This window comes from Cucumis sativus, unplaced genomic scaffold (genome assembly GCF_000004075.3).
Source record: "Cucumis sativus cultivar 9930 unplaced genomic scaffold, Cucumber_9930_V3 scaffold126, whole genome shotgun sequence".
Lineage (NCBI taxonomy): Eukaryota > Viridiplantae > Streptophyta > Magnoliopsida > Cucurbitales > Cucurbitaceae > Cucumis > Cucumis sativus.
The window spans coordinates 13,793-38,866 of record NW_022279530.1 but is presented as its reverse complement, the minus strand read 5'-3'; the positions used below and the strand labels follow the sequence as shown (position 1 = coordinate 38,866).

The 25,074-nt window shown below is 33.1% G+C and overlaps 1 protein-coding gene and 1 long non-coding RNA gene across 4 annotated transcripts; one reads left to right on the top strand and one right to left on the bottom strand.

Annotated features, from left to right (window-relative positions):
• The first annotated feature begins 728 nt into the window (after window positions 1-728).
• Window positions 729-2,139, top strand: LOC116405618. The gene has a single exon (XM_031889552.1). It carries the CDS (start codon window positions 981-983, stop codon window positions 2,067-2,069), a length of 1,089 nt encoding a protein of 362 aa, XP_031745412.1. The 5' UTR covers window positions 729-980; the 3' UTR covers window positions 2,070-2,139.
• A 17,799-nt stretch (window positions 2,140-19,938) lies between these two features.
• LOC116405616 lies at window positions 19,939-21,650 on the bottom strand. 3 transcript variants are annotated; one of them, XR_004218717.1, is made up of 3 exons: window positions 20,940-21,646; window positions 20,809-20,859; window positions 19,939-20,253 (listed from the first exon to the last, which is right to left on the bottom strand). It is a non-coding gene; the product is annotated as an uncharacterized LOC116405616 (long non-coding RNA). The 3 variants fall into 3 exon arrangements; XR_004218718.1 differs by having other exon boundaries at window positions 20,797-21,650; XR_004218716.1 differs by having other exon boundaries at window positions 19,939-20,859; window positions 20,940-21,644.
• Window positions 21,651-25,074: the final 3,424 nt, after the last annotated feature.

Here is a 25,074-nt window from a genome sequence, read left to right as displayed (position 1 = left end):
AAATTTGATTTTTTCGGGTTGGGTTGGGTCTTGGGTTGGAGGGTTGAACAATTCGGTTCAACCCAATCCAACCCGAATTAAATAATAACAATAATTATTATATATATATTATTTAATAAAAAATAATTAGGTTTCTTTTAGGGTGCAATTTCATTTTGCATCCCTCCGCCTCTCCCTCGTGCAACCTCTGGCGTCTCCTCCTCTATTCCAATGTTCCTCCTCCATCTCAGATTCAAGACGCATCCATTTCGTCCCAACCCTATTAGACAAAATCCATCCGTCTTGACGTCTCTGTGTCAAATTCGAGACACATCTATTTCATTCGAACCCAAGATGACAAAACTTATCCATCTTCGATTTCAATCTTCGCATCTCCTCCGTCTTAGATTCGATCTGACGTCTCTTCCTCCGTCTTAGATTCGATCTGACGTCTCTTCCTCCGTCTCAGATTCGAGATGCATCTTTTCCATCCAAACCCCATACAACAAGACCGAAGATGAATCTTATATCTAACCCCACAACCCAATCCAATCCATATTCTACGGGTTGGAAACTAAATTCGGATTATTCAAGTTGTCAATCCAAATAAATAGAAAATATGAGTTGGATTGAGAATGTCTCTCAATTCAACCCAACCCAATATCAACCCTAGTTAGGAGTGTACCCCTAATTAGGGGTGTGACAATCAATGTATAGGTCGGTAGGAGAGCGTACATAATAGTAAATTTGCTTGGATAAGAAGGTCTCTTTTGGTCAATTTTCATTTATGTATCTCAAAGGTTTGACTTGATGTATTAATTAAAGCTTAACTTTATAAATAAAATTAAGAAAGTAGAACCCAGCCCCTTTGACAAGAAATCCATTTCCTCTTCGCTTTGTTGTTCTTATTCTTCAATGAATCGGTTCTCCAGCTTCGTTCTTATAATATACATTCCTTTCTCATTTCACTAGTCCATCAAAACTAATCTCAAATCAATCCCATGGCGCCCGTTAATCGCTCTCCAATTCTCCTATTCGTCTTCCTCCAATTGTTCCTCTCCCAAACCCTAGCTCGAAAGCCCCACCTTATCGATTTCCGATCCCCAAATCTCTACCCGGAGGGCCTCGTTTGGGACACATCAGCCCAGCATTTCGTCGTCGGCTCACTCCACCAACGCACTCTCGTCTCCGTCTCCGACGCCGGCGTCGCCGAAACTCTTATCCGCGATCCCAGCCTCCCCGAAAACGCCTCGATCTTAGGCCTTGCCATCGATTCCGTCAACAGCCGCCTCCTCGCCGCCGTCCACGCCCCACCTCTCCCAGAATTCAATGCCCTCGCCTCCTACGACCTCCGATCTCGCCATCGCATCTCCTTAACACCTCTCCCTTCCGATGGAACCTCCGGTCATCGCCCCGTCGCGAACGCCGTCGCGGTTGATTTCAAGGGTAACGCTTTCATCACGAACTCCGGCGGAAACTTCATCTGGAAGGTAGACAAAGACGGATCCGCCTCGATCTTCTCGAAATCCGCGAGTTACAGTTCCTATCCCGCAACTCCGAACGAAGTGTACTCGTCCTCAGGGCTAAACGGCGCCGTTTACGTAAGCAAAGGGTACCTTCTGGTGGTGCAATCGAACACCGGAAAGATGTTCAAAGTGGACGCCGATGACGGAACGGCGAGGTTGGTTTTGCTAAACAAAGAATTGAAAGGGGCGGACGGGATAGCGGCGAGGAAAGACGGCGTCGTTTTGGTGGTGTCGTATAGGAAGCTGTGGTTCTTGAAGAGTGAGGATAGTTGGGGGGAGGGAGTGGTTTATGACGAAATTGACCTTGATGAAGAGAAGTTTGCTACTGCTGTAGCTGTAGGGAATGAGGGGAGAGTGTATGTATTGAATGGGTATGTGAATGAGGGGTTAAATGGTAATTTGGGAAGGGAGATGTTTGGTATTGAGGAAATGAGGTCTCCCAAAGAGAGTGAAGACGAAAGGGTTTGGATATATGTATTGGTTGGGTTTGGATTGGCTTATTTCTTGTTTTGGAGATTTCAAATGAAGCAACTCATAGGGAACATGGATAAGAAAACTAATTGATTTTTCTTTTTGGGGTTTCTCCTTTTCTTTTTCTCGTCATGAATAAACTCTACACTTTTGATTCTTGTTATCTTCTTTTCTTTCTTTTATTTAGTTCTTTTTCAACACTTCAACAATATTTCAGTACCAACAATGAGCTTTTGGTGAAGTTAGATGATGTGATAAATTGAGGTATGATACATATTGGTGAGAAAATATCTTAGAGCTCAACAACATAGAGAAGTGAAGGAGGAACGTTGATGAGACATAAATTAAATGAATTATGTTTAGAAATATTTTTAAATATAACAAAAAAAATAAAATTAAAACTATTTAAAAACATACCAAAATTTGTCAAATTTTTCTTAACTTTTTTTTTAATCATAAGAATTTCTGTTATGTTTATGTTAAGACAAATATTGCAATGACTCTAGACTAGGAATATAGAGTGAGAGTTGAAAGGTTCAAATATTTGACATCTACGTAAATATCGTATAAAATATATGTTTTTAACCACTCACCTGAAATATTGCATTTAGAAAATTAATTTAATTAAATAATCTAACACAAACTATTGAAGTATTTATCTACTAATGTTATCCACTGAATTAGGTGCAAAATTATTTAGCCGCACAATGATTTTTTTATCATTGTCTAGTCGGCCGTTTCATACATTTTTTTCTCATTAATAGCCACTTCACTTGCCCCCAAACTCTTTCTATTAATCTACAGCCGTTGAACAATTTCTTTTACATTTTGTTAGTCGTTCACACTATGTACGTCTTCATTTGGTTTCATTTCAGCCAACACATCAGAAGAAACACATAACAAACTCTCTCTTCCTTTGTTTTTTATTTTTATTTCTTTGTTTCTCGAGGATATTTTGAAGGATCTTGGTACACCAGTTCATCTTGGTGCAGTTTCGTTCAAATTGACTGTTTTACCTAGGAACGGCTTGGCAATTACAAATATTTTGCATTTTAGGTAAAGTCGTTAAATGTCTTACCGATAGTGTCAACCATGACTCATTCATTGTCACAAGTTTCTATTTTGCAGCTTTGGACGCATACCTGAGGCGTTCAAATCCTAGATGTCAAAATTCAATACGTCTAGATTCTACGAGATGAAGTACTCTAGGGGACTAGGTCTAGACGTCCAAATCCTAGGAGAAGAGTTCTTGGCCGCGTACTTTAGACGTCCAATTTCCATTTCAAGATGTCCAACATCTAGGATTTCAATTTCATGGTTTAAAATCCACACATTCTATTTTGAGATCCAACAATTGCATCAAGAGAGGGCGTGTTTTCCCCTTTAGTGGCCCTTTTGTCTTTAGGGAGCTAGAGGGAAGGGCTTGCTGCTATTAAGGAGGATGTGGGTTTTAGTAATGCTTTGCTGTTGAGGGAGGTAGTTGATCAACTAGAGAGGAAGAAGAAGCTCATTGGGGTTCTTTAAAACGTTGACTGTTATGTTGGACCAACTAGTTAGGTTGGACAATGACGATTGGCTCAAATTGCTAAGTTGTGGACTAGTAGGGGCTAGGTTTAGGTCTTCTAAGGCTAAGCTTGTGGTTAGGCTTGAGGGTACTACTTTTGTGAGTGTTTGACATGGGTTGATTAGGATTGATTTAGTGAGTCTAGGCTGATTTGGTTATAAACGAATTGATAGCAGGATGGGTTTAATGGGTTTGGCCAAACTGGGGTTTGAAAAAGCCAATTCAAGGAAGTTTTCTTAATGGTTGGTTAATTATGCTAGGGTTTATAAAAGATTTAGTCATGTGCATGCCAGTAATTTAGTGGCTTTGAGGTGTGGCTTGGATGGTTTTATCTATTCTTCATCTTATCTGAATGGTTTAAGGAATGCCAAGGGTTTAGTCAGACTATTTCTTAAGGTTTCCTATTTGATTTGGCCTCCTCTTCCCTTCTTCACTCCATTTTGCTATTTTAGAGGCTTAGAAGGTGATCATTCTGTTGGAATTTATGTCCTAAAACTTGTAGATTGTAAATATAATTCACTGACCGTTATTAATAAAGTGTTATTATTGTAATAATTGTTATTGATTAAATTATTAGTTTTGTCTTAATAACCCAAATCCAATAAACTAACATCATAAGTTGTTTAATGAGTCTTGAACAGTATATAGAGACATACAGAGATCAATGTTCAAGATCAGCTTAAAGGGTCTATAGTATAGGGATAAGGCTGGGTACCTTATCCTGGTAACACTATTGATACGCCTCACTTTGTATTTGGTACAAACGCAATGATCCAACGCATTCATGTAGTTGACATGCGAGTGAGAGTATCCTATGCAATGAGTTTGCATAAGACCGGACCGCGAAATAGTAACCACTAGATATAACTCCGTTAACTAGTTAGATTTATATTTAACTAGGATGACCTAGGTAACTTAGTCTTAATCCTAAGTGTGTTATGAACTCCTGTTCGCGAGAGATTGTCCTTTGATTTGTACGAGTGAAAGTGACCAGATCGCCGACTCAATAAGCTTATCATTTTGGGGACAAAACCGAGTAGAGAGCTGGGAACATAATTACACAAGATAGAATTCACTCCTTCCCTACTTTAGGGTAAGTAGATGAGTGTTCCTGTAAATGGTGTCTTAAGGTCTTGAACAAAGGGCCCTACCCTTTCTATGGCCCTACCATTTCTATGGCACGAGCGAGGTTTCTGTTTATTGGTAGGACCATAAATAGGTTGTTCATTGGATGAACACTGATATTTAAGGATTAGAGGTAACCCAAGGTAAAACAATAAATTGACCCAGCTGATGTTACGAACACTCGTGAATGACTAACTTACTGTTATTAGTCTATATCCGTGGACATAGAAATATATCTACAGTGAGAAGAGTTCAGCTGTGAGTCTTTAGTGGAGTGTACATGCAGTTAACGAATATTGATTAATGTGGTTAATGAGTTTAGCCAATTAATCTCATATCGTTGTAGCTTCTGATCTGTAGGTCCATTAGGTTCCTTTCTTCTTCTTCCTCTTTTCTTCTCTTCCTCTTCCTCCTTACCCTAGCCCGCAGTCCCTTCCCCTTCTCTTTCCCGTCCGACGAAACCCAGTCGAGCCACACCGCCTCTCCATCCGCAGCCATCGCGCCTTCGTTTAATTTCGCCCGCGCCGATCTCTGTTCACGTAGTTGAGCTAAAGTCGGAGCGTTCATCTACGACTGAAGCTTCGCCACTGCAGCTGCAAGGTGTCGTGCCACATCTTTGTCTGCCAGCCGTCTGCGCCACCGCGTCGTCTGCCAACCATTTTGCGCCGCCGCGTCTCTGCTTCAGGTGTTGAGGAACGTCGCCGGTCAAACCGTCTTCTTCATTTCTGTCATTTTTGTCGAAGCTGCAAATCAATCGAAGCTCGACGTCATCCAGATCTGAGCCATCGTGTCCGTCGAAACGTTTGTCGCATGACTCTTCGTCTCCCAACGCGAATCGCAAGCCGACTTACACTCTGATTTGTTCACATGATTTTTTTTGTTTAGGTTCGATTGTCGCTGCACCTATTTTACTAAGATTCGTCGAAGTTTTGTTGGTAAAGAAATTTAAGTTATGGGTTGTAGTTGTTTCAAAACTAATTCCAGTGTTATGGTTGGATTAATTGGTTAAATTGTTAATTGGTTCTTGAAGGTGTTGAAAGTAACGTTGAGTTCTTTGGATTCACAATCAAATTGTAGATTTGTTGGAGTTCGATTCGCCATTAGCTTGGTCTTCTTTGTGGGACTTTGGTTCGATTAAGAACCTTAGGTAACGTACAGATAAGGGACTTTCTACTGGACCCATATGTGGATTTTAATGATTAAAACGATTTGGCTGTTATGCATGGACTTGAATGACTTAAAGGATATGACTGCTAAGTGTAGGTTGATATGTTTTAAGAAACTTAATTGCTTAAAGTAGTTTTAAGTGTGTTGATGGATTGACTAAATTAAAAATGTTTGTTGACTGAACTGATGATGATTGACTGTTATGTTAAAGAATGGACGGTGTACGTTTGACTGGATTAACTGAACTGAGATGAGTGACACTTATGTATGAGTTTATCTATTTGAGAAATCGTTACGCTAAGATCGGATTATGTATTAGAAAGAGATTTTCTACAAATGGACTCACCTATAAAGAAGAATATGTTGACTGTATGTTATCCCTAAACTGTGCAGGGTACTCCACAGGAAGTTAATAGTTTATTTTTCCCCTAACGAGACCAGTAATGAGTCTCTTACTGGGTATGTTTATACTCACCCTTTGATGTTTAACTATTTCAGGCAAAGGTAACAAAGGAGGTAGACCAACGAGGGACAATAAGGAGACGTGATTGTCATAGGGGAATGTCCTTCAAATGCTTCTGCTTATGTTTTTCCTGTTTTTCTTAGTACATGAGGTTGTTTAAAAATTTTGTGATGGAACCGAGTTTATGAATGGTTGTTTTGTAAACAATACTTTTAAAGTTTTGGCTATTTGACATAGGGCCCGACTTAAGGTTGTTTTCTTTGATCGTATGATTTCAAATGAATTTTACTATATTTTGTGACAATCAAGGTCTCTTTGTCAAAATTAATGACTTCGACTTAGTTAGAAAAGTTGGATCGTTACATGGCTAATGAGCACAAGGAGGAGTTTGGAGACAAACTCCACCTTACGAGATAACTTCCATCATTTGTGTCTCGAAAGGAGAACAAGTATGGGTGTTTGACACGGAGAGGTTATCACCCTTATAAGAAAAGCTTTATAACTTTTGTAAGGAAAATCTTATAGATATACCTTGCTTAACCAAGCTTAGTCATTTGCATTCCAAGAGGCGAGCAAGTGTGGCGTTTAAGACACCCAGAGATGCTTACCTTAATCATAAGCTAGTTAATTGAGATCTATCACATCATGACTATCACATAGCTTAATTGCCTAATATATAGAGACCTTCATTCACACTTTCTTTAACAAGTTAGTTCACATGTCCATCTCACTTCCATCCTAATTCCCTTTACATATTTTTAGTGTAGATAAGTAGATATAGTATAAACTTACACGTTACCACTGTATAGATAATTCTTTTATATCATCCAAATGAAGAGTAAACTCTAAAACTAAGCTTTGATATCAACTCCCTTTGTTCGATACTAGGAAACCTATTGTTCCGCTTATATTTGAACAAGCAATAGTAAAAACTTGTACTCAACGAGAACTTAGTAATTACATGATGAAGAGATACATAGTGAGCATCTAACATGCAATGACTCACACGTAGAATTAGATACAAACACACACAACATTATCCCTAAGTCCAAACCAAAAAAATCAAGTTTTTGGCAAGCATGCACACAACTAACAAATATTAATTAATGTGGTTAATGAGTTTAGTCAATTAATCACATATTGTTTTAACTTATGATTTGTAGGTTCATTAGGTCTCTTTCCTAGCTCGTAAAGAGTAATGGGGTTAAAATATATAGACACTTGCAAAAACAAAAAAGGCAAAACAAATTATAATAATTAAGTTCATGACACACATACTTTATTGTTTGCAGAGATGGCAAAAACAAAGCCCAACCCACACATATAAGATGTATAATGTCACAAATGTCTTCGTTACTAATATGTATTTGATACACCTTATATACATCTGATACACCTAATATCCTTAATACACTTGATACTTCTTAATACACTTGATACATTTGATAGATACACTTGATACACATGATTCTCTTTGATACACTCGATATCTTTTGATATACATCTAAAACATCTTGATACACATAATATTTCTTGTTACACTTGATTCTTCTTGATACACTTGATATCTCTTAGGCCTTGACACACTTGATTAGTTTGATACACTTAAATGCATCACTGATAAGTTCGATACACTTGATGCACTGCTACTAAACTTGTTATGCTTCACTGATACACTCAACAAATTTGATACGCTTGAAACATGTGATATGTTTTGATACATCCAATGTACTATAGATACACTTAATATTCTTTACTAATACATTCGATTGGTTAAATACACTTGATATGCTTGAAGTCCTACTGATACACTTAATACACTACTCCTATACGCTTGTAAACTTAATTGATATATTTGATAATGATTCACTTTACAAATATGCTAATATACTTTACTAATAGACTTGATAATGATACATTGGATTATATAATTCATATAGTTAATAATACTACAATAAACTGAATAAAATTTGAAAAAAATAAAAATCACGTAGTAAGTATATCAACTAACTAATACATATAAGTACATCACTACACTAATATACAAAACCGATACAAAAATAAAACCAAAACAGAACCAACATATAAAAATAAAACAAAATAATTTGAAATTAGATTCAACTCTGTCAAAATACACATTGAAAAAATAGAGAACAATCATAAACGAAGTTAAATTAGTCTGGTCAATAACCATTATATTTCTTATTACAATTAATGTAACTTTGATATTCTAAAATCAAGATTAATACAATTAACTCAACTCCAAAATTCACATCAAATAAAGTAGAGAACAATAACATATGAAGTTAAATTTCTTATATGGACAATCATTATGTATTAGATTGAAGCTAATGTTACTTGAAATTGAACAAAACGTTTGTAAAGGTAAATAAAAAAAAAAATCTGCTTTTGTTTTTAATTTGAAAGAAAATGGAAAAACATATAAATAACAAAAATAATAAAGTAATAGAAAGGAAAATGGTAGGATCACTATTTTACCACTTTTTACTATTTCAATCGAATTTAGAGTAGTCGTGTGATTGGAAACTAAGATGTTCCATAAGAAAAAGAAGGTTAAAATTGAAATTACAAAATATAAAATTGTGGATTTGATTATTTTTGCTATATTTGCAAAATTACAAACCTTAAAGATAATTTTACAAATATCTAAACTATAATGGATGTTATTTGAAATGTTCAAATTTACTTGGAGAAATTGTATTACGATGATATAAAGATGATTCAAATTAATGAGAAAAAAATATATTTGAATTAGTTCATATTTTAAATTAATGTGAATTAGATTCATATTAAAACTATAGATTAAAATTTAATGCTTACATGATACACATTAAAACGGTAGATTATGAAATTTTTTTATATAGATATGATTCAAATTTGGATTAAATTAAAACATAAACATATATTAAGCAAAAAAATTAAAACATAAACATGTATTAAGCAACAAAAATATAACATAAATATATAAATTCAAATTTGGATTTATATATTTAATCCACAAGATGTTTGCCAAATATCGAGATATCAATGAGATGTTTGAAAAAAAATAACAAAAAATTAGTTAAATATGCATTAAACAACCATCATTTTAGAACAATTACAAAAATTGATTTTGGGTTATACATTCAAGGCTTAAACGTTTAACGTAAGAAGGTTATCTATAACAATACCAATAAAAAATAACATAAACACTTACCAATAATAGCAAGAACTCTTCTTGAAGAGTGACTAAAAGTTTTATGAAAGGGCAAGAGAGTTATTAGAGAGAAGTTTGAAAAAAAATGGATTTTTTTAATGTTCTTTTTTTAGGGAAAAAGAAGAAGAAAATAAAATTTTCACATAAGAATAGTTTGGATTTTCATACCCCATTTTGTTGTAAAACTCAATTTTTAAAAAGGCAATCCGAAAAACTTTCTTTCTTAATTGGTTTATCTTTGGTTTTTTTTTTTTATAATTCCTCATATTATTCAAAATCAAAATCCTTAATGTTGCTAATTAAATGCGTTATAACTAGCTGTCACGATAGAAGAAAGAAAGAACATTTAGAACGGTTTTTAACTAAGAAAGGTTTCCTCAAGAAGTGTTAAAATGTAGAGCAAATATTAGCTAAGACCATTTAACAAATTTACAACCTTTAAAACCAACAAACTATAATAAGCTAATTTAAAATTAACAAATACTCCAAAAACGTTCATAGCTCATAAATAACAAAACAAACTTAACTAATACTTTTCCTTAAAAAGAAAAACAATTTCACGAAAGGAGTCTATAAAATAATTGTTGAATCATTTAGTCGGTACGATCTAATTGCTTTCTCACATACGTATTAGTGTCCTTTAATAGTTCTCCAAAATGAAGAACGCTTTTTCTTTGATCAGGTTTTTCATTTTGGTGTTGCTATTTGTGACATTTGTAAAAGAAACTCAATTGGTAAAGGCATCGTCATGTAACCCAAATAACATGTTAGTATGTCGATTGGCATACACTACGTCGACAGCGCCATCATCATCTTGTTGCAAAATGATACGACAAGATAAATCATGTTACTGTGAATACAAAAAGAATCCTACATTTTTGTATTATTTACAATCTCCTGCCACCAAAAGGGTCATCTCTCAATGTGGAGTTACACTCCCATCTTGCTAAAATAATCAATATCTAATTCTTCTGATTCAATATGCAATGAAATAATAAAAAAGTTATGAAAGAGAAAGGTTATACATTCATAGTCTTCGTGCTTCAATATTTTGATTTTGTATGCCAAGTTAAAATAACAAAAGAATATATTTTATTATTCTTAGTTATGAAAGTCTCAATTTAATTTTTTTTTTCATACTTTCCATTTGTAACGATCCAATGATTAATCTAATATTAAATTTAATTATCTTAATTTTATTTATTTACGTTGAAATTATTAATTTAATTTTATTTAATTAGGTTGAAACTATTAATTTAGAAGGGATGGTTTTATGAAATTATAATTAATTAAATATTTTTTATTAAATTTTTAATTAAGTAGTAGAATTAGATTTTTTGTGTCGATGAGTTTGAATTTAATTAAATAATTTGGTTAACGATCAAAATTTTGTTAGAGATTTGATAATTATATATAATATGTGTTATATATATAATTATTATAAAAAGGAGTAAAGATAATTTTATTTGTGAAAAATTAATTATTATGGGAAAAGATAAATATTGAATGTGGGAGAAGTTATTATGATTGGGTAAATCGGAAAAGTGAAGAAATATGATTTATTTAAAAGAAAAATTATTAATTATATATTGGAATAATATTATTGGAAAAAGAAATGTAATATCTCAAATCTTTAAGAAGATTTTATTAATTATCTTAAATTATTTGGGTGTTATATTGATGGGGTTAAGATAATTTATGATATTTTAAAATAATTGATTTATTAAAGAAGATTTGAATTAATTTGGGATCTTGAAAGGAAAAGTTGGTTTTGGTGGCATTGTAATTAATTAAGTATATATATGGATATATATTATATATATATTTAAATTAAGAATTTGGATTTTGGTGGAATATGATATTAACTATTTGGTTTTGTATAAATAATTAATATGAAAAATTAAAGTTAATTATACGATGAAATATAATTATAATGGTTGAAAAATAAGATAATTAATGTGAAGAGAGATTGTTGATTTGATTGGATGAGAAAATATGATATATTTGATTTGGGAGAGAATAATGATTTAAATAAATATATATGTTTGTTATATATTTTGGTGAGAGAATAATAATAATATTATTATTAATGGTTATGTTGAATAAGAAATTTTGAGAGCAATCACAAATTGCCACATCATTATTAAATTAATGATGAAAAGTGCAAACAATTGAATTTAGGACTAATTAAAATTGACATATGCCCCAAAATAAAAATTGAAAACATAAATTGGCTAATTCTAATAATATCACATGTTTTCGTCTTAATTGTTGGATCAAGTTAATTATTTTGGTTCAATTAAATATTATTTACTTTGAATAAGTTGAATTAAGTCAAAAAATAAGCTTAATTGAGTCTAAAGAATAAATATAACACAAATACATGGGATTGAGCCTATGGTCTGGTCCATGGACCAACCAGCCTCAAGGTCATAAAGCCCACCAGAGAACTCTAGAAATAAAGGAGTTCTCCTCATTTGTAAGGGGATGAAACTTTTTTACTCCAAAAGGTCCATAGAGAATTCTCACAAGAACTAGAAGACTCCTTAGCTCCTAAAGTTAACCATCCTCGAAGATTGAAGTTCCTTTGAAGATAAAAGCTTTCTTCCAGGACTCCAATTTCAAGAACACCACGTGCTCCGCTTCCTCCAAATCAAGCTTAAGCATCCAATCGAGAGAGAATCAGATGATCAAATTTTAGAGATCGAACCACATCGCATCTAATCAACAAAATACAACATCAACTCAAGTTCAACTCCATGGATCAAATTTCTCTAGAAATCTTGTGCGAACAAATTGGCACGCCCAATGGGGCCATATCTATCTCTCATATCTCTCTCGTCATCTAGATCTACAAGCAAACCAATGACATCAAAGAAAGCGGCATCCAAATCTTCTATTGCAAGCGACACCTACATGGGACTTGTCACCCGTAGCCGTTCTAAAAGGATCATTCAAGAGCAAGATCGAGGTTCCGCCATCGTGCAGAGCATCCTTAAGCCAGTTGATGGAATCTCCTACAACTGAGATTGTCATAAAAGAAAATTATTTATGTAATGATTCTAATTCTGCCTCTAGCAAGTCAAAGAAAGAAGCAAACCCTAATGTGATGTCTGTCATGATGGTTGATGTAACCGTCGAGGCTGCTATGGCGGAGATGGAGAGAAAAATTAATCTCCAGATGAAGGTTGTTGATGAACGAGACCACGAAATCACAACTTTAAAAGAGTAGATGCAGACTCACGAAACTGCTAAATCGAGTCAAACTTCTGTTGTTAAAGCTGGTGACAAAGGAAGAACGTGGTGCAAGAAAATCAACCACAACAATAATCAACTTCTCTGGCTTTTCTCTCAATTCAACAATTACAAGATATGATCACAAATCCATCATAGCTTAGTATGAAGGCCCATCTCAGACTTCTTTCATGTACTATAAGCCGTACACCAAAAGAATTGATAACTTGAGAATGTCGCTTGGATACCAGCCTTCAAAATTCCACCAGTTTGATGGAAAGGGCAATATGAAACATCATGTTGCTCACTTCGTCGAAACATGCCAAGAATGTAGGATCAGAGAGAAGATCAACTAGTCAGACAGTTTGTCCGAAGCTTGAAAGAAAATGCTTTTGAATGGTATACTGATCTAGAACTAGAAAGCATTAACAGTTGGGATCAATTGGAAAAGGAGTTTCTCAACAGCTTCTACAGTACCAGGCGCAGTGTAAGCATGATGGAGCTTACAAACACGAAACAAAGAAAGGAAAAACGAAACAAAGAAAGGGAGAACCAGTCATCGACTACATCAATCGATGAAGAGCTCTAAGTCTTGACTGTAAAGATCGGCTCACCGAACTGTCGACTGTAGAAATGTGCACCTAAGACATGCACTGGGGACTCCTATATATTTTGTAGGGAATAAAGTCCCGCACATTTAAAGAGTGGCAACTCGAGCTCATCATATGAAGTTGAGCATCGCCAACAGAGAAACTAAAGATTTTCATGTTCCTAAAGTAAAGAAAGACAAGAAAGAGATGAATGGTGCTGAAAAAATGTGACATGATGTCACCCAAATCTTTTTGCTTCTGAAATAACTTCAACTGACACATGACATGATCATATGCAAAACTTCTAAACATCGTAAGTATTTTATTAACATGAACATTTAAATTATACTTTGAAATATGAAGTACAACCCATAAGAAATCTTTATAAAATGTATCATGGAAATTAAATAAATCATGAAGTTATAAAATATTTGAACAATCACAATACTACTTAAAACAAAACATCCTTGGATGAAAAATTAAGTTGGCCTGAAAGTCGTATGTTCAACGTGCAGAGATCCATAATCTGTACTTGAAAAGGGAAAAAACATTTTTGAAAGAGTACGTCAAAAGACTTGGTGAGCAACAGTTTTATAAAATAGGTTTCATAAAACATTTTAGTATAAAACTGACGCTTAAATACACTTATTAGTAAATAGTTGTAACATAGAACTTGAAACATTTGCACAGCTTTTCGAAGACAGTCCTCCATAGCCACGAGAAATATTTACCCCCTGGTACGAAGACAAAACAGTCGATGGATAGCTAACCCTCTTCCTTTAAGGCATAATAATATACCCTTCATGATGGTCCATAGTTAAAAATAGGTTTGTCAATCGTACCATCAATATGGAGTTAACACCACATGTATACAATAGGTCCATGGAGTATTCAGGCATGAATAAAAACATTTGAAAACGTGAAATGTTTCCCTGAAAGTTTTGAAACATTTACTTGAAATCATGAAATCATAACGTAAGCGTGGAAATATCATTACAGTAAACATTTATCAATAACATGACTTGTATAAAAACTCGAGATCATGGTTACCAAATCATTTTACAAGCTAGCGCTTGAAAGCTTAAAAACTTATTTAACAATAACATTTAGAAAGCAATGTGTTACTCACAAGCTATTGCTTGTAAGCTTGAAAACATGCTTAATAAATTTTTTAAAACATTTTGTTATACATTGTCACTTGAATATAACCTTGGTCTCAGAATTTCTCCTAATTTTCCCGTCATGAAAAATTCATATTTTATCTTTAATTAATTCATTGAACATGAAAATATAAAAAATTTCTCTTAAAATTCCCAAAAATATCAAGACAGCCCAAACAACTCAAAAATAGCCCAACGGTGCCATTGACATGATGAAATGGGCTAGCTACACGCACATGGCCTGGGGCCACCAACATACAAACCTCAATGAGGTGGGACGGGAGCGCCGCGTTCTAACCTCGCAATGGGGTTTTCGCGTGCGTACTTGTCGCCTACCTAGTGTCCCTTCCAAACATAGTCATGCGCTGGTGCTCCTCGCACACCGTGTGTGGCGCTAACCTCTTAAGGCAGATCATGCACGCAGCATGAGGGTGTGCCTTCCCACTCAGTTATGTCATGAACTTGTCATGTGTGTGCAGACAGTCCATCTCGTCCATGTTGGGATTGATGCCCTAAATCTTGTGGTCTTGTAGTTTGTAATTGTATATATTATACAAACATTTTATATATCTAATAAAATAAGTGTGTTATTTTATTTGACATTTAGTTGCATTAATCCACAAAACCAATAAACTAACATCCAAGGTTATCTTCTTTAATCTAAACATATATGTGGAGACATACAAGTGGATGATGTTTAAATGATAACCTAAATGATATGTAGTAAATGGATTAGGTTGGATACCTTATCCTGGTGACACTATGAATACAACCTGATTTGTAGTTGTTACAATTGTTCTAAAGTGCTACAAATGATTTGATCCTAATCATTCATGTTGAGACATTAGAGTAGGGTTATTCTATACAAAGAGTTTGTATAAGATTGAACCATGAAATCAATAGTCTCTCTTATTAACACCGTTACTAGTCGAGACTACATTTCACTAAGATGACAATAAGTGACTTGACCTCAATCATGAGTGAGTTGTGAACTCATGCCTATGAAGGCAGTACTTTGATTTGCATGGGTGAGAGTGGCCTATATCGCTGACTCAATAGGCCTACCATTTTGGGATTCGTTTGATTAGGGAGCTGGGAACACAACTACATAAGAAAGAATTAACTCATTCTCTAAAGATAGAGTAAGTAGAGAAATTGCTCTTTTAAGGGCTGATTCCAAGGCTTGAACAATGTGGTGGTGCCACACCCACTCTTAGTTCGAGACGAGTTCAGTTATAATGGGACTATAACTATTGTTCAATAGAGGGATTTGTGGTACTTATAGAGTTAGATGTAACTACAGGGGTAAAACGGTAATTTTTGGCCTAACTGTACTTATGAGCAATTTGTGAAGGGTCATTGCATGTTGATTGGTTATATTTAATGGACACAAAAATATATCTATAGTAAGAAGAATGCAACTATTGGTCTTTAGTGGAATGACTGATAGTTAATGAATAGTGATTAATTTCATTAACGAGTTTAATTATTAATCTCACATCATTTATGTAGATCCATAAGGTCCTCTTGTTAGCTCAACAAAGATAAATGAGAATCAAATTTATTTTGATTTAATCTGAAATGTTCAAATTGATTGAAGGGAATAAATTGTATATGATACAATTAATATAATGTATTTGATACATTATAATATAAAGTTTTTGTGAGAGAAGTTAATATTTGAATATGATTCAAATAATAATAATATGAATAAAATTCATAAATAAACTATAGATTAAAAATTAATATGAATTCGATTCATATTAGAATTATAGATCATATGAGAAGATCTAAACGATTGGTTATATTATATATGTTATAATATAAAAATAATATTATATAAGATATAATATAATTTAAATTTATATTAGATTTATTTTAATATGAATTTAAATAAAAGAATAACTCCCAATGGAGTTATTCTACGTGATGGAGAGGGAGGAAGTTATTTTAACTTCCCCTCCATCTCTCTTCGTATCTTTTGGTTAAGATATAAAAAGGAAGGATGCAACCTTTCATGGGAGAATTTTGACGATCTATTGGTTACAAAAAGAAAATCTCTCTGCAAATATTTTTTGCTTTAACAAAACAAAAAAACATAGAAGTCCCACAAAACCCTTTCTTGTTTTTTTTCTTTTATCTTGAGGATAACAAGGAAAATTTCGTGGTGTTCTCCTCGTGGTGTTCTTTAGGAGATTCGAGAATTCTTGGAAGGTTATACAAATGTTAGTTTTCTTTTTTCATTTCCTCCATAAAAGCATGTTTAGGTGTTTTCTCTGTGCTTTGAGTTGAATTTCTTTTGCATGACGTTCACACACTTCCGCTATGGGAATTTCATTCCTTCAATTGGTATTAGAGCCAAATTGTGCAATTGTTTTTTCATTGAAACAAAATTAAGAGAAAATGTGGGTAATTTCTTTTTCTCACTTCATTATGAGTGTGGGTTTGCAAAATAGATGTTTTCGATTTTGGCACCTTCGATTGCAATTTTTTTTTATTAATTTGATTGATGTAAGGGCCTGATGTTTTAGGCATTTTAATTTTGCAATCGAGTTTGTAAATATGTATCGTTCGATGGTTGCTGTGAAGATGCATTTTTTGAAAGTTTTTTTTTTCAGATTTGTATTCTGTACGGAGTTGCAATTGAAGCAGTCTTCGTTAAAAGAAAAAAAAAGAAAAAAAAAATACTATTTGAGCGTATTGAAGACACCATCAATGGTTTTGGTGCTGTATTTGCTTCATTCTCCATTATTGCAAGAGGTTGTGTGTTCAAGTTGCAATTTTCTTTTTTTTTTTTTAATTTTTTCTTGTTCTAATATAATATGATTATATTAATTTGATTTTTTTATGGGTGCCAAATTCGGACTATTTTGTTATTTTGTCTATTATTGAATATTTTTTTAATTAAATTAATTATATGCATAATGTATATCATATAGTTTAAAACCGTACCTTAAGATTATAACTACCATGCATCATTCTTAAATATAAGTGTTATATTTTAGTTGCATGATTTTCTAAGCATGCTCATGCATCATATTTAATATAATTGTTATATTATATGATAACATGTATCATTAATATTTTCATGCATCATACTATTTTTAAATTGTTGTATTATATAGTTTGATTGATGGATGTTTTTATTTTTATTGCATTAATATAATTTTTATATTGTGTGATGAAATTCAGAATGCATTGAGCCTATCATTACTTAACGAATATAATTGTTTTCTTTATTAAATGACATTATAAATGCATATTTATAGGTTTTAATTGTTTCCTTTTCTTATAAGTGTTATAAGTTTATGAATTTAGAATTAAAATCTATAATAAAGAGTTGCATGCTAACATAAGGTCACAATTAGTTTTAAATGGTTTAAAATTAATTCACCTAGAATTTAATGGATAATACTTCTAATTAAATTAGAAATATGATTAATCTTTTATTGTTTAATAATATTAAAATGATATCAATAAAAGATTAAATTTATAAAATATTTGTCTATAAGAGACCTTTGTCTAAGGAAGGTTCTGTCTAGGCTGGGGTACTTAAGCTGACTGTAATGGAACACCCGTACCTGAGAGCTAACTTGAAAGGTGAATTAGTCAAATATTTTATAAGCTTGCAATATGTGATTATATTTATCAAAGTGTTTGATGAACAATAATCATATATTGTTAAACTATCCAATTTAACAATGGCTTAGATAAATAGTTAGTCGTTTATTTTCCAAGTTAATTGATTTTAAGTAAAACACTAAGTGGGAGAAAATGAGGTATATGATACTTCACTTTTCTTTTCATTTTTCTCCTTAAATATTCACACCGTGAGACTTATGCTCGGCCTCGAGGCATTTTTTTGATTGTGTCCCCTGCGGGTGGTGTTTGCTTAAGCCAATAACAAGGTGAATGGAGATAGTGTTTATAGTAAGTGGGAGAGAGATGTGTGTCAACACATCCCACAGTCTCTTTCATTAGTTTCTAGTAATTTCTCATGCTCGGCCTTGAGGCACATGAGATTTTACTCAACTCTAGAAATGGATAGGATTTCTTTAGTTTTTGCTCTAATTGGTTTTTTCCTACGGATTACTTATTAGGGCAGAAGTATAGAATCTAAAATGAAGGGTTACACTTACAAGAAATTTTTAAGTAAGTTAATCATTTCTTGACTAAACAATGATGACTAATTATTATAGGAATAAGAGTTATTCTGGTGTAATATTTAGTTGAGATTGTCTCAATTCAGTGAAGGGACAATTAATCACCTACGAAGTTTTTTATCCTACCTCACTGAAGCATCATTGCAAAAATAGATATCACTTAGGATATATTAATTTTTTCCTAAATTGATTGGTTTTCTGAATGAAAAGTGCTTGTATATCTAATATAAATAAATTGTATGTTTCAGCAATTTGAAAATGACGAGTGCTACTTTGAATATGTTGGCTTTTAACTCACTCTACCCGAATTTATTCTTTCCAAAGAACGTATCGCTCTAATACCAAATTATCACACCCCAAACCGTAAATACCCTTAACCACAACACTTCTCGCAAATAACCTTATCGCGTTTGTTATATTTTTACAATAAACGTTTTTCACGAAGTAACCAACTTTTACTCGCTTAGAACACTTATCACATATTTAAACTTCAAGACTTCCTCCCAGACTTCTTCATCGTGAAACTCTTGGTTCTTATCGCAAAAGACTACTAAAACGTCTAGTCGTTTTTGTCAAATTTACCTGGACTTTCTTCTTATAGCGTTTAGACTTCTAGATTCTACTGTAAATCCTTCTTTTCTCAAAACTTCCTTGCAAATTAAATTGTTAATCGCAAAATTTATTCTGACAATAAAAGATTTTATCGCTTAATCCTTTCCACAAATATATTGAAACGCTCATTTCTATAGTACTTTTAGAAAAAATTCTACTTCCCATACTCGAATTAAAAACGGGTGTCTTATTGGGACTTAGTTTTGCTTTTGCGTCTATGTATCAAATTTTCAATACCTTGGTTTTAGAAACTTTTATCCTATTTATTTATGTTTATTTTATTTTAAAAAATTGTTGGTGCCTCGGGTCACATTTTCAAATTATTTTGATTAGTTTGTCGATTTTATGTCTTTGAAAAATCTTTGTTAACTAACTTTATAAGGATTTTTTTGTTTCTCTTTTCCAAGAGAGAGTCTTTTGATATTTATCTTTTGAGTAATGACCTTAGTTTAGTTTAAAAGTACAGGTCATTGCACCTTTTGTCTCGTTTGGCTTAAAAATCTTCAGTATCATTAGTATGGTTTCGTTAGCACATACAAGGGTTGTCATTAAACAATCTTTTACTCAGAGAATTTAAATGCACGTTAAAATGTTAAATTAATTTTTATAAATTCAATTACTAATGTTAAAAAAAAATCAATAGATGTAAAGACCCGACATTTCTAACTAAGCCAAAATCGTTAAATTAACACAAAGACTTGAGTTTACACAAAGTACCAAATTTAATTAAATTTAAAGTCTCAAGAAAACATAATTTATTTTTGTTTGGGCCCAGTTTAAAATAACCAAAACTTTCAAGAAAATAAAACTAATAAATTTCTAGTCTTTGAATACATTTAAACCTCAAATTTTCTAAACAGTCTCAAGTACGAAAACAAAACAATACGGTAAATCACTAAGCGGAAGCGAATTTAAAATGTCCCCTCTGGCGATCACGCTTCCTTCATGTCCCTCGCCGGTTTGCCACCTTTATTACCTTTGCCTGAAGAATTAAACATAAAGGGGTGAGTATAAAAATACTTAGTAAGAGACCCACTACTGGTCCCGTCAGGGGAAAATAAATTGTTAACATCCTATTGGGATACCCTGCACAGTCACAGTCTTGTGATCCCGTAGGATACACATTTCAGTCTAACGCCCCGAGGGACGTACATTTCAGTCTAGTGTTCTGCAGAAACACATATCAGTCTAATGCTCCCGAACGATGCATAAAAATTGGTGATTCCGTAGGACACCTACAAGGCACACATCCCAATAAAAGCTAACAACTTTCCCCTCAGTCCATTCTAAACATTTTAACAGTCATTCATAGTTCAGTTAAATATTCTCATTTGCATAAACTCTTCACTTGGTCCCTAGCAGTCATCTTATTCAAAATTAGCCAAAGTCAGTCTGAAGCACTTCAGTACATCAGTATAATCATAACATCCACTTCAGTCTACAAGGACACAACCAGGTCCTTTCCCCAATCCACAGAAAAACAACCATAACCATAAATCATATATTCAACCAAACAACAACCCACCAGAAAAAATACCTCCAGTTAGGGAAGCTCCTTAATCGACTAAGGTCCACGAGAAAAAAAATCCTAATCATAACCATAAGAAATTCGATTATTTTCATAAACTTTCTCTGATTTAATTTCCTCAATGAAACTCCTACACTTACTTGAGTATTAGCAAAATCGAACTTCAACCAAGATCTAAAATGTGTTGTGCGTCCAAGGGATTTAAACGCTACCTTCAATACCTTAAATGATTGAACAACAATTGAACAATTACCCAACAATAATACTTGAATTAATGAAACAACTACGAACCCACAACTTATTATTATTATTATTATTTTTACCAACAACACTTTGTCGGTTTACGATGAAACAGAGGCCACGATAGACGAACCAAAACGAAACAAGATTGCAAGAAATATTGGAGTATGAGCCGACTTGGAACACACTGTTGGAAGGCAGGGAGTCACGTGGCGGCTGAAAGGCAGGGGATCACGCGGGGGCTGGGCAGAGGGTCACGCGGCGGCTGGACTTCACGAATGGAGACTGGCGCAAACGTAGCCGGACGAATGGCAAGGTGAGAGGGAACGCGATGCCGACGACACCAACCGACGACGACGACGACGTTTAGCTTCAATGGAAGACCGAGACGATCGGCGGTCGGCTGCAGATCTGAAAGGAAAAGAAAAGGAAAAAGAAAAAGAAAGATGGGGGAGGCTATGGAGGCTAGGGTATGGGGATGAAGTAGGAGAAGAAGAGGAAAAAAAAAGAAGGAAGAAGACGGGGAAGGGTCACGCACGAGAGAGAGGAAGAGAGAGAATTTTTAATTTCCTTTTTTTTTTATAAATTATTAATTAACAATAATAACATTATATTATTATTATTATTATTATTACATTTTCATCCTTCACTTCTTTTCTTTCCCAATAATTAAATTTCTGTTCCAAGCCTTAAGAAATAAAATAACACTCAACAAAATTTAAAATTCTAAAAAATAGAGCAATCTGGTTAAAATCAATTACCTTAGAGTTCAGGGTTTTACAATAGAAGTAACATTCAATCAAACGATTGATGCAATTCATGAGAGAAAAACATAAAACCTTCTTAATATCATTATGATTTTCAACCAAATCCATGGGGTCATACCTAGAAATAAAATTTGAGAAAGTGTAGGGTTGACTCGTGCCACACTCACACTACATTGCATATAAATGGTAGTTGGTTCATTATGACTACATTGCATATAAATGGTAGTTGGTTCATTAGAACATAAGTACATTTGATTAGTAAGGGTTTTGGAATGACGACAGAAGATTAGTGAAATTCACAACAAAAAAATAGAAGAGATGAAAAGGAGAAGGAAAAGGAAAAAGAGAAAAAAGAAAAATAATACAAGAAAAAACACATCCAAAACCGCGATTGTGGTTGGTTGGTCTATTTTAAGCTCTTTGCGAGACAAGGTGTATTTGAACATTCTCCGAATTAATTGGGTGGCAATTAGCCTTGAAAAATAAAATCTTCATTATTATTTCTAGTTTTGGTAAAAGTATGCTAACATTCAAATTGAAGTGACCATCACTCAAATTAACTCTTTTCCATCAATCATTAAGAATAAGGGTGTTTTATATGCATAAGTCAATATTAATTGTAAATTGTACGAAGCACTTGATTGATAAATTTTTTCCTATACCGTCGTCGTGGAATAGGTTGGTAATCAAAACCATATTAAAATTGTTTTATTTTGTTCAAGAGTACAAGTAAGTGAATTTATAAATATTCATTTAACATTTTAGCACGTATGTAAATCCTTCACGTAAAAGATAATTTAGTGACAATCTTCGTATTTTTAAGGAATATTTTCATGGTATTTACATTAAAATATTTTAATCGAGACTTTTATAACGAAATAAAATGTATTAGCTAGAAGCTAGTTTTTTTTATTTATTTAACATAGTATAAAAAATAAAAATGTTGAAGCTCGAAGAATATGAATGTATAACTTTATTCTTTCATAATTTCTTTTATTACATCTTCATTTCATATTGAATCAAATGAATTGGGTATCGGTGATTATTCTAGCAAGAGGGGAGGGTAGTTCCACATTGAGAGATGATTTTTTTGGTGGTAGGAGATTGTAAATAAGATTGGAACGTTGGATTTTTTTTGTATTGACAATAACATGATCTATGCTTCCTCACCATGTCACAACAAGATGATGATGGCGATGTTGACGTAGTGTATGCCCACATACATACTCTCATCTCATTTGGGTCGCATGTCGCTGCATTTGCCAACTGAGCTTCTTTTACAAATACTGCTAACAGCAGTACTAAAAGAAAAAATCTTGTGATGGAAGAAACTTTATTCATTCTAGATGGTTTTAAAAATGACAGTAATATGTTATGAAAGATAGGCAAAATGATTGTATTGTATTGGGTAAATGATCCAACAAATATTTTATAGACTCGTATCAAGGAACGTTCATTTTTATTTTTAAGGAAAATCGTTTGCTCCAGCCTTTTGGCTATCTATGTGCTATGTATTTTTGGATTATTTGTTAATTGTTTGTTTTTCTAGACAATTAGTATTATTATTTGTTAGTTGTTAATTTGCTTATTTTAATTATTTGGTTGTTAACATTGCTCTACCCACATCAATCTAGAAACGTGAGTGTTGAACACATACTCAACACCTAGACTATTAAAGTGGACCATAGTCAGCAGCAGTTGCTCTAGCGAATTAACTTGAAAAAAGATCGTATCCCATATTCAGCTACGATACCAGGCATAGGCAGTTGACCCATCAACACCTGGTATGACCTTCACTCAAATGTGGACATGGAGTCAACTTAGTACAATGAACAACACCAATGTTTTGCATGACAACAAAACTTAGAAAATAAACAGTCGTAACACTCGACATACTTTGCTTTTAATGCTTAGTACCTCTTTAAGATGATATCTTGCTTTTGTAAGTCATAATCATCTAACAACCACGTGGTCTACGTCTCATGCATCATAGCTTAAGAAATTGTAACATACTTATGTGAAATACATATTTTATAGAAAAAATATTTTCCGAAAACTTAAACATCTTTAATCACTTACTACACAAAGTTTGGTTTCCATTTTCTTTCCCCTATATAACGCCTACTCCAAATTCCAGAATACTTGAGTTCTCATAACACCTATTGGCAGACAAATTTCGTCGTCCAAATTTATCCTAAATAAATTACCGAATCATACACCTAGCACTAGACTTAGTGGTAAGTTTAGATCGAACTGAGGGAGCACACTAATTTTGCAAAAAAACTAGTTTTCAAAGTAAATTATAAAGAGAGTGTAAGTTAAAGAAGCTTGATGTCAAAAAAGTCTAGCTTAAGATATATTGATCTTTTTCTATCCAAAGAATTTATTCATCGAGCTATCATCATTTGTCTATATGCAACTTTTGTGGGGAATTACTATCACTGTGCTGATTTATAATTAATAATTTACTAGAGTTGGTATTATTTTGATGGTTATAATGATAAATTTAATTCATTAACCAATATAGATCTGAAACATCAATCAATCGTTGTCTAATCCCATCTCTTAAAAATCATATGTGTCCATAAAGCAAAAAAACAAGTTATAATCTCAATCGATCTTAAAGGATGAGAGAGACATCTTGGTTAGCTCCACTACATATAGAGTTAGGAGGTACAAGTGGTGGAGTGGTTCTTCTTTCTTTCCAAAAACTTTGATTTCTTCTTTGCGCATGTTTTCCTTTAGTTCCATTCATTATTCTTTAGCATGTTTTTCTTTAGTTCCATTCATTATTCTTGCGACTGCACGCATGAGTTGGGAAGTTGTGTTAGCCTTAAGGATCAATCGATATATGCGATTGAGCACCGACATCGCACCAAATTTTGCTTTCAAATCATTGGTTTGATACGGTACAACGTTGATCAACATTTGTATTTGCAATAATTTGAAAGCAAAATCATGATCAAATCTGGAAAACTTAAGGTCCACGACACTATTAATCACCATCTTCAAACCAAACATATCAAATTAGTTTATCCAAATCATATCCGTTTATTCAAAACATACAAGTAACTGAGTTTATAAATATTCATTTAACATTTTAGCACGTATGTAAATCCTTCACGTAAAAGATAATTTAGTGACAATCTTCGTATTTTTTAAGGAAACTATTTTCATGGTATTTACATTAAAATATTTTAATCGAGACTTTCATAACGAAATAAAATGTATTAGCTAGAAGCTAGTTTTTTTTTTATTTATTTAACAT

Coding starts and splice junctions, on each gene's coding strand:
- LOC116405618 (XM_031889552.1), top strand. CDS start 981: ATGGCGCCCGTTAATCGCTCTCCAATTCTCCTATTCGTCTTCCTCCAA.